Source organism: Monodon monoceros, unplaced genomic scaffold (genome assembly GCF_005190385.1).
Source record: "Monodon monoceros isolate NGI ecotype Baffin Bay Population unplaced genomic scaffold, NGI_Narwhal_1 Super_Scaffold_7, whole genome shotgun sequence".
Lineage (NCBI taxonomy): Eukaryota > Metazoa > Chordata > Mammalia > Artiodactyla > Monodontidae > Monodon > Monodon monoceros.
The window spans coordinates 55,760,548-55,771,853 of NW_021703784.1; the positions used below are offsets into that span (position 1 = coordinate 55,760,548).

The 11,306-nt window shown below is 39.9% G+C and overlaps 1 protein-coding gene across 1 annotated transcript in view; it reads right to left on the minus strand.

Annotated features, from left to right (window-relative positions):
* The window catches only part of RNF169 (ring finger protein 169), an 82,694-nt gene extending 71,388 nt beyond the window's left edge, over positions 1-11,306 (minus strand). Inside the window, exon 1 of the mRNA XM_029209482.1 lies at positions 10,804-11,306. Within this exon, the coding sequence (XP_029065315.1) occupies positions 10,804-11,305 (502 nt within the window). The 5' untranslated portion in view covers position 11,306. The remainder of the gene's footprint in view (positions 1-10,803) is intronic.

The following is an 11,306-nucleotide window of genomic DNA, read 5'->3' on the forward strand; positions in this document are numbered from 1 at the left end:
AGCATAAAGTTTCAAAGTCTAAGTGATAGGAAAGCACTGTATTTGGAAAGTAATAGTCCATCTCACAAATGATGACATCTTAAGATTCAATGAAATATGATATAGGCACTTAAATTTTCCTCTTAGGAAATTAAGGAAACACTCTCATTTATCACTGCAACAAAAAGAACAAAATACCTAAAAATAAACCTACCTAAGGAGGCAAAAGGCCTGTATGCAGAAAACTATAAGACACTGATGAAAGAAATCAAAGATGATACAAACAAATGGAGAGATATACCATGTTCTTGGATTGGAAGAATCAACAGTGTGAAAATGACTCTACTACCCAAAGCAATCTACAGATTCAATGCAATCCCCATTAAATTACCAATGGCATTTTTCACAGAATAAGAACAAAAAATTTTACAATCTGTATGGAAACACAAAAGACCCCGAATAGCCAAAGCAATCTTGAGAAAGAAAAATGGAGCTGAAGGAATCAGGCTCCCAGACTTCAGACTATACTACAAAGCTATAGTAATCAAGACAGTATGGTACTGGCACAAAAACAGAAATATAGCTCAATGGAACAGGATAGAAAGCCCAGAGATAAACCCATTCACATATGGTCACCTTATCTTTGACAGAGGAGGCAAGAATATACAATGGAGAAAATACAGCCTCTTCAATAAGTGGTGCTGGGAAAACTGGACAGCTACATGTAAAAGAATGAAATTAGAACACTTCCTAACATCATACACAAAAATAAACTCAAAATGGATTAAAGACCTAAATGTAAGGCCAGACACTATAAAACTCTAAGAGGAAAACATAGGCATTAACACTCTATGACATAAATCACAGCAAGATCCTTTTTGACCCACCTCCTAGAGTAATGGAAATAAAAACAAAAATAAACAAATGGGACCTCATGAAACTTCAAAGCTTTTGCACAGCAAATGAAACCATAAACAAGATGAAAAGACAACCCTCAGAATGGGAGAAAATATTTGCAAACGAAGCAACTGACAAAGGATTAATCTCCAAAGTATACAAGCAGCTCATGCAACTCAATATCAAAAAAACAAACAACCCAATCCAAAAATGGGCAGAAGACCTAAATAGACATTTCTCCAAAGAAGACATACAGATTGCCAACAAACACATGAAAAGATGCTCAACATCACTAATCATTAGAGAAATGCAAATCAAAACCACATTGAGGTATCACCTCACACCAATCAGAATGGCCGTCATCAAAAAATCTAGAAACAATAAATGCTGGAGAGGGTATGGAGAAAAGGGAACCCGCCTGCACTGTTGGTGGGAATGTAAATTGATACAGCCACTATGGAGAACAGTATGGTGGTTCCTTAAAAAACTAAAAATAGAACTACTATATGATCCAGCAATCCCATTACTGGGCATATACCCTGAGAAAACCATAATTCAAAAAGAGACATGTACCACAATGTTCATCGCAGCACCATTTACAATAGCCAGGACATGGAAGCAACCTAAATGTCCATCAACAGATGAATGGATAAAGAAGATGTGGCACATATATACAATGGAATATTACTCAGCCATAAAAAGGAAACAAAATTGAGTAATTTGTAATGAGGTGGATGGACCTAGAGGCTATCATACAGAGTGAAGTAAGTCAGAAAGAAAAAAACAAATACCGTATGCTAACACATACATTGGAATCTAAAAATATGGTACTGATGAACCTAGTGGCAGGGCAGGAATAATGACACAGACGTAGAGAATGGACTTGAGGACACAGGAGGGGAAGGGGAAGCTGGGACGAAGTGAGAGAGTAGCACTGACATATATACACTACCAAATGTAAAGTAGATAGCTAGTGGGAAGCAGCTGCATAGCACAGGGAGATCTGCTCGGTGCTTTGTGACCACCTAGAGGGGTGGGATAGGGAGGGTGGGAGGGAGACGCAAGAGGGAGGGGATACGGGGATATACGTATACATATAGCTGATTCACTTCGTTGTACAGCAGAAACTAACACAACATTGTAAAGCAATTATACTCCAATAAAGATGAAAAAAATTTTTCCTCTTAGTACTGCTTTGCTGTATTCCACAGATTTTGACATATAGTGTTTCCACTGTTATTTAATTCTAAATATTTTCCAGTTTCCATGAATTTGTTCTTCATCCATTTATTTTTAGTTTATTTTTGCTTTTACTTTTTAAATTTCCAAACATGGATAGGAGGTGAGGAGAATCAGATATATTTGTTATTAATTTCTAATTTTATTGTATTGGGGTCAGAAAACATGGTTGATATATCAAGCTTTGGTATTTGTTGATAATTTCTTTGTGCCTAATTACATAAAATTACATAAAAATTTCACTTTTAATTTAAAAGAATGTATATTCTCTAATTTGGGAAGTGTATGGTTCTATATATACATAGTAGATCAAGTTATACATTGCATTTCTTTTCTTTTAGTGGTTATCCTTCCATTTTTAATATGCACCTGACTGAAAGCGTAAAGTTAATTAATATCTCTATCCTCCTTCTGAACTATATATAACTCTTTAATGCTGGTCACTTTCCCTCCCAGCTTACATTTTATCCTCATCTGATATTTTAGTTCCACTTTGGTTTTAGCCCCAACAAATCAGTCATAATTATTTTTGTTTTATACAGTCAATTCTTCGTTTACCGAGCCAATTTCTTTGTTCATCATGATTTCTTTTTTTTTTAACTAATTTATTTATTTTTGGCTGCATTGAGTCTCGTTGCTGCGCGTGGGCTTTCTTCAGTTGTAGAGAGCGGGGGCTACTCTTTGTTGCAGTGCACGGGCTTCTCATTGCGGTGGCTTCTCTCGTTGTAGAGCATGGGCTCTGGGCATGCGGGCTTCAGTAGTTGTGGCACATAGACTCAGTAGTTGTGGCTCATGGGTCCAGAGCACAAGCTCAGTAGTTGCAGTGCACGGGCTTAGTTGCTCTGCAGCATGTGGGATCTTCCTGGACCAGGGCTCGAACCTGTGTCCCCTGCATTGGCAGGTGGATTCTTAACCACTGAGCCACCAGGGAAGTCCCTATCATGATTTCTTGTATCCTTCTCGCTCCCCTAAGTTACATTTCTTTCTTGCAGAAGTGCATTCTTTCATGTAATAGTTCTTTCAGAAACAGTGTGGTAAATTCTCCATATTTTTGTTCATCTGAAAATACTTTTATTTTGCCTTCACTCTTGAATGATAACTGAGTATGAAATTCTGATCTCTCTCAGCACTAGGAAGATACTATTCAAGTTTCTTCTGGCCTCTCTTATTAAGAGACATCTGCTCTCAGTCTGATTCTTGCTCCTTTGTCTTTCCTTTCTGGTTGCTTATAAAAGTGTCTTTGGTGTTCTGCAGTTTCATTGCAATGTATTTAGTTGTGGGGTTTGTTTTTGGTTTGCTCATTTAATTCTTGCTAGGCCCTCATGAGCTTAAACCTAAAAATTCATGTCTTTTTAAATTAATTCCAAAAAATTCTCGTGTCATCTCTTCAAATTCCATGTTTCCCTCATTTTATTTTTCTCCTTCCGGAACTGCTATTAGATGTTGTGTCTTCTTGCTTAGTCTTTCATTTCTCCACCTCTTTCATATTTTCCTTCATCTTACTGTTCTGCATTCTCAGGATTTCCTTATATCTAACTCCCAGCTTACTACTTTCTCTTCATCTGTGTAAACTATCACTTACTTACTGAGCTTTTTTTTTTTTTTTTTTTTTTGCGGTATGCGGGCCTCTCACTGTTGTGGCCTCTCCCGTTGCGGAGCACAGGCTCTGGACGCGCAGGCTCAGCGGCCATGGCTCACGGGCCCAGCTGCTCCGTGGCATGTGGGATCCTCCCGGACCGGGGCACGAACCCGTGTCCCCTGCACCGGCAGGCGGACTCTCAACCACTGCGCCACCAGGGAAGCCCTACTGAGCATTTTTTTTAACCTATTTTTCATTATGTTTAGTTCTTTTCCAAATGTATGTTTCACATCTTATTCATTTATTGGGATGTCAATTACTTGTTTAATGTCTTTAGTCACTTAAAATATGCTACTTTAAATTACCTTTCAAACTGCCATTCTACTATCCCAGTTCTTAGAGCTGTAATCCTCCTGCTTGTAATATCTGCTGACTCTCATTTGTGGTAGAAAATTGTTTCCTTGTGTGTCACTTTTAATTATAAATTCATCTTCTGTGGGGTTTATTTCTTCTGTGAGAATTCCTGTGGCCTGAGATATGAGAGTACCCCTTCAAGTCTTGTTTTTCCTTTCTCCAGGTGGCCCAGTGGTATCACTAGCTTGGAGCCAGCTTTTATATTAATTTCCTAGCATGGGAATACCTGAACCATATAATATAAACTCAGGTCGCAAATATGAGCAAGGCATAGGTCTTGTGCTTCAATTTCTCAGGGAAGCTTTTTTTCCATTTCCTCTTTGTATAGAGTCCAGGCAAACCAAGATGAGATTTCTTATTTCCTTGTGTCAGTAGGAAGATTCTTCTCTAGCCCACCCTTTCACCTAGGATGCAGCACATCAGGAATCCCAGCCTGATGCAAAAGTCTTGGTTTTGGTTCCTTTTTTCCACACAGTTAAAACTCAATCACTAGGAATAAAAAAACCAGAAACAACCTCTCACTCAATTCCTTCATCTTTGTCACAGCATGAGCTCAAGGTCTTAATGAAGTTTTGGGTTTTAGTTCCATTTTTGTTTTTGGAATCTAGAGATCTTCCTGTCTTTCCTGCAAGCTCAGAAATGCATTTCAAAGAACTGTTGTTTATCATCCAGCTTTTCTGGATATTTGTAGCAACAGAGTCTTTAGCTAAGATAAGTTAGCCATCTTGCTAAAAGAAATCTGGGATCTCCAATCCATTTGCTACATTACCCCTATAGGAGTGATCTCTCTAGAGTGCAAAGATGTACTCCTCTTTCAAACTCTTCAGTGGATCCCCCCTTCTTAGCATGGCATTCGAAGTCCACTATTATCCAGTAAGTGCTTATTTCTGCAATTCTGCCTCCTTCCACTCTCCCACATGTACTCTGTGCTCCAACTACCCATATTTGCAATCCCTAGAACTCTCCTTTTGTTTCATACTCCTATGTTTTTAAAAGTACTTATTTCCCTCAGTTTTATCCTCCCTTCATCTGCCTACTGAATACTCATGGTCAAGTGTCTGCCTTTCCAGGAAGCCACTCCTGACCCATCCAAGCTGGGTTCTCTTTTTTTGTGAAAAGAGCTAACATTCGTTGAGCTCTTTATATGCTAATAACTCATTCAGTCTTAACAACAACCTTATGATTTTGCTACCACTACTATCCCCATTTTCAAAATGAGGAAACTAAGGTACAGAGAAATTAAGCAATGTGCCCAAAGACAAACAGCTATAAATGGCAGACCTGGAATTTGAACACAGATAGTCTGTCTCCAGATCCTGCTCCATTAACTTGCTCGATTAATATATACCATATTGCATTCTACAATTATATCTTGCGTTACAGTTATTGCATTTATTACCCCACATTCCAGTTACACGTTTATATAGCAATCTTCTCAACTACACTGACCTTAAGACACAGAATTATGCTTATTTCTATTTGCAGCCCCAGTGCCTAGCACACAGAAGGCCCTCAACTCAGATGGTTACTAAATTAATGAATAACTAAAGGAAACATCCCCACAGTCACTGCATTAGTCCAGCCCGTCTTCACCTCTTGTCTGAACTACTAAAACAGTCCCCTAACTAGACTCTCTTCCTCCAGTTTCTATTCACATCTTTCCTCCACACTCCAACCAATACTGTCTTTCTAAAGCACATTATGACAGTATCATTCCATTACTTAAATATTTTTAAGGGCTCCACACTGTCTATAGGATAAAGTCCCAAATTCCTTCAGCATGACATACCATGACCTTCATGATCAAACTTCTGTAGTCTCTTCTCTCCTCCTTCCCCACTCCAGCCCCACATTCCATCTATATTTAACTTCCTGTCTGTCTCTGAATATGCCAAATGCCTTCATGCCTTTGTATGTGCAGGTTCTTTTGCCAGGAATGGCCATCTCCTCTTCCCTCACCTGGTGAACTCCTATTCTTTTTCCAACACACAGCGCAAGTGCCTTCCTCAAGTTTCCTCAAAAGACTGTCAGTTATCCCACTGTTCTATTCTTCTTGGCATTATGCATTTACCTCACTTACACTTTGTATATTATTTGATAAGGTGTGTTTCCCCAACAAGACTGTGGAATCTTAAAGGACAGGAACCATGACTTACTCATCTTTTTTATTGTATTCTCTTACACAAGTGTGTGCCCTAAATGCTCACTGAAATAGTGGAATGAAATTTGACAAACATATCCTACATCCTACACTAAAGCAAACTCAGATTCAAATGAATTCAAGGCAGTCAAGTCTTCTAAGATTAAATGGAAATTAGACAGGGAGTAGAAACATGAATGGAAAACAAATAACACCTAAATTCCTGCTGCTCAATCCCGAATTCTACAGAATGGAGCTATTCTGTCAATGGTAATTAAGGCTTAGTTTATAAGGTAATCTCATCCTGAGTTTTAAAAAACACAAGGCAAATATTTCCACATTAGTAAAACACATGAGGACACTCAAATTCTGGAATATGTGTTACTAGGATAAAAAGTTGAGTCATTTTATACATTTTAAGACAAATCCCTTCAGACAAGGGAAATTCCTGTCCTTTTACACTACAATCACATGATTTCATTATTCATTAGTCCTACATGCAATTTAGGTTTGCACACATAACAAACATTGTCTGCCAACTGAGTAATAAACCAGAACTACTTGTTTTTCACAGAAAGAAGAAATTTTTTTAATGGATAAATGTCAACCCTAAATGAACAGGGAGGTTGGGGTGGGATAAAGGGAAGGAATAAATGGGGCACTATTCAATTTTTTTGAATTATTCAATTTTTGAAATGCACTTTTAACACTACAAATAGAAAAAAAATTAAACTTCCAATTTAAAGATTCATCAGCCTTTGTCTAGCTTTTCTCTTCAATTATTACCCATGGTAAAAGGACAAAGAACTGTCCTTAAAAGGTCCTGCTTTCAAGTTCAAAGGCAGCATAATTTAGAATGATCATCCTTGATTTCAAAAGACTAAATGAATTCTTAAAATTAATTATTATCAATGAGGCTTGGGACTTCCCTGGTGGCACAGTGGTTAATAATCCACCTGCCAGTGTAGGGGGACACGGGTCCAAGTCCTGGTCCAGGAAGATCCCACATGTGGAGCACCTAAGCCCCTGCACCATATTATACTGAAGACAGCGCGCCTAGAACCCGCGCTCAACAACAATAGAAGTCACCGCAATGAGAAGCCCACGCACCGCAATGAAGAGTAGCCCCCACTCGCTGCAACTAGAGAAAACCCACACAGCAACGAAGACCCAACGCAGCCAAAAATAAGTTAATTAATTAATTAATTTTAAAAAATTCTTATCAATGAGGCTTAAATGTTCTTATATTTGCAAATCTACCTATGTATGTCTGTATGGTAAATCTTCTTTTTTAAAAATCAATGGACCAGGACTGTTTCTAAATTTAGAATATAAGCTCTAAGAGGGAGGGATCTTTGACTATTTTATTCACTGATGTCACCCAAGGATCTAGAACAGTGTCTGGCACAGAGTAGGCACTCATTACATACTTGCTTAATATTGCTCAATATGGTCCAAATACTTAATATGTCAATACATACAATGAGCTGCAGATCCTCAAAGAACATAGAGTTGAAGTCTAGGTTCGTCTTGAAATGATCACTGACTTAACCTTCAACACACACTGCTGCACAAATTAACTGATACTGTATCCAAAAGCAAATTGACAGTGTATGTAAGAATAAAATAAAACACTTAATACAGACGTTATTAAGGTTCTGAACTTTAAATCTTGAGAAGCTGACAAAAAACAAAAATATCACCAGCACAACCAAAATTTTCAACACACACAAACTCTTGCACTTTTTTCAGAAAAAATTACAAAATTCAATTCAATTCAATTCCAAAAGAGCCATGGGACTTCAAGAAATTAAAAAAAAAAAAAAAGTTAAGAATTTCACTTAAATACCAGTGAATATACTACAAAATTTTATTTCCAGTTTTATAAAGCAGGTCTGCCCTTTCTTTTATCAATTGACCTAATTATGCCAAAAGAATACTGCTAAGCAATATACTTCTGTATTAACCTAAAATTGCTAATTTTGTTGCTGTTTCCCACTAATAAAAGTGTGATGTAATTATTATGAAACTGGTATTTTTACTGTCTATTACAAACCATCATGAACATTTAACTGTGAATTAGGTTATGTTTTAGCCCTTATTTAAGGGTTAGCCTTTCAGCCCTTGTTATCTGCTACTAACCCACAATGACCTGGTCACTCTCTTCTCTGTTCTGGGCCTCAGTTCTCTCTTCAGTAGAATGAGGGAACTGGGTTAAAACAAAAGCTCTTAACTTTTTTTTTTGCAACACTTGGAGAATCTGGTGAAAGCTCCAGGTGAACTATTCATAAAAACGTACAAATACATTGTAAAACAATTTTATAAACAATAATTCATAATGGCAAAAGACTGGAAACAACCTAAATATCCACCAATAGATGATTAAGTAAATTATGTTACATCCATTCAATGAAATTCCTTGTAACTATAAGTACAATGAAGAAACCTTCTATGTACTGATACGAAAAGATATCCATCATGTATTGTTATATGAAAAAAAGCACCAGTGCATATAACATATAACCTTTTATGTAAAAAGATCAAAAAATAAAATAAATATATTTGAATTTCCATGTATAAGCATAACGAAACTGTGGAAGAATCAACATGAATCTTTGGTGAAAATGGGAAATGAAGAAAGGAGTAGGAGGAACCTTTTCATTGTATACTTTCTTATATTTTTGTTTGAATTATGTGAATTGCCTATTAAAGTTTTAAATTAAAAAATATTGCATATAAACTCAAGAGGTCTAGACAACTTGCTAAAGCTAGAAGATAAACAGGGTTTATTCCCAAACCCTGTTCAGCAATACTCTTCTATAATGTTTTGACTTAACAAGCATGTAATTATATACACTCAATGATCCAACAATAAGAACACTTAAGGAAAAATATTTTTCATAATGGTCCTCATACAAACATATAAAGTAATTGGTGGATATTCAGTGACTCAACAGAGCCTAATTTGAAATCTCATTTTATATTGTTTTTCTTAATTACTGATACACAAATTTCTTCAAGGAAAAAGTCTGCACAAATCATCAAGTCATACACCCTCTCATGGTTCAAATCTCAGACCTGATATTCCACAAAGGAGTACAGGCTTCGGAAATAGAAATTTGTATCCTACGTGACCATACAATCAATAGTACTAGTATGGAGACCAGAAAAATGCTGTCTTAATTTTTTTTACCATAATCTCAGAATTTGAAGCAAATTAAATAGCATAGATGATGTTTGGGGAGGGCTTCATCCCTTTTCTGAGCAGGAATCAGGTGGAACTGGGTTTTCATCCTTGGGCAACTTACTTAACCTCTCTTGGCCTCAGTTCCATCTATAAAATGGAAATAAAAGTACCTATCTCATAAGGATGCTATGAAGCTTAAAAGGAATAACGAGGAACACAGAAAATAAGACAGAAATAAAAATAAGGTATCCTAGGACAGTGGCAGGTGTCTGCTTGAATCAAAACAGACTGCATTCTGGAACCTGTAGTTTCTAGTGACTGCACTTTCATACACAAGCAATGTCTCCTTTTCCCTAGTGAAAATAGCACATGGCAGAATTCCCAACACAAAAGGTGCAAATATCTGTCCTTTCCTAATTATGTTTCTTGAAAAATCTCTTCCTAGGTAAGCTTTTATCAAAGAACTCTAGCTGTTGTGTTGACTGGGTGTGTCTCAAAGAGTCCCAAGTTATAACAGTTTTGTTTTGTGTTTTCAACAGGGCACTTTCTATGTCAAGCTCAGCACCAAAGAGTGGCAGACTGCTGGGGGGGGGGGGGGGGGGGGGACGGGGGGAAGGCAAAGAAGTTGTAGACAACAGTCCTTCAACGGACTCCTAATTGCCAGGAAAATAGTAGGAAACCTACTGCCATCGAGATAGAAGCAGCCCCCGCCAACCAATCTCCGTTTCCAAAACTTTTAAACCCCATCCATCTTTTTTTGTAGAACACTGCTGGAGCTTATTATTAGTTATTATAAATATAAATAGCCATCATTTATTACGTCTTCTCTACGTGCCAGGCTCTTGCGTTTTTCAAGATTTTGTGAAAACTTCACATATAAACTCAGACGCTCAAGTCTGAAAAGCTCCCTTCGCACCCTCAAAATCAATCTAATCTGCCCCTCAAACTCCGTATATGCCACACCTCTCATTGACCCATTCAGGCCCAGGGATCACATCTTTACAAGCAATTCAACCCCAAGCTCTTCACCCAACACTAAATCAAGCACTTCTCGGATCCTCCACTGCCCCTACAAAGTTCGGTACCCTCCTCCACTCACCAATTCCAACCTGGCCCTAACTTGTTCCAAGAAATGCTATGGCTCCCTTCAAACTTCTGACTCCAAATCCATCGTGCCCGTACTTCATCCCGAAGTTCAAAATTCAGAAACACATACTGCACCTGGGCAAAGCCCGGTTCCAACCCCACGAGAACTCTCGACACCCGCTCGAGCAGGGCCAGGGCCTGGGACCCTCCACCCCCTAACCAGGCCAGGCCGGGGCGCGGCGGCCTCGCTCCGGACCCCAAGGGGAGGAGAGGAAACTCCACCTGGCTCCGCTGGCGCGCCGCGCGTCTCCTGCTCGGGCCTGGGCCCCGTGGCGGCCGCGCCCCCGTCACGACGCGGGCGGCAGCGCTCGGGTGGGCCGCGGCGGGCGCGCTCGCCCAGCACCTCCGCGTCGGGCTGCCAGTTGTCGCGGGCCCGACGGCGGGCCCAGCCCGGGCCGCGGGCACGGCAGCGCGGGCAACCCGGGCCCGCCGCGTCGGCGGCGCGTTGGGCGCAGCCTCGGCACAGCGAGTGGCCGCACGGCAGGGCCGCCGCTTCCCCCGGGGTCTCCAGGCACCCAGCGCAGTCCGACTCCTCCGGCCGCGGCGGTGGCGGCGGCTGCAGCAACGGCGGCGGCAACACCAGCAGCGCGGGGCCAGAGGCCGGGCCCGGGGTCCCAGTCTTGGCTGCCGCCATCTCGTCACAGCGGCCCCGCCGACCCCGCCGATTCAGAGCTGCCGCTGCCGCCGCGGAAGAGGCCCGAGTACTCGGACCTGCCGCCGCCATC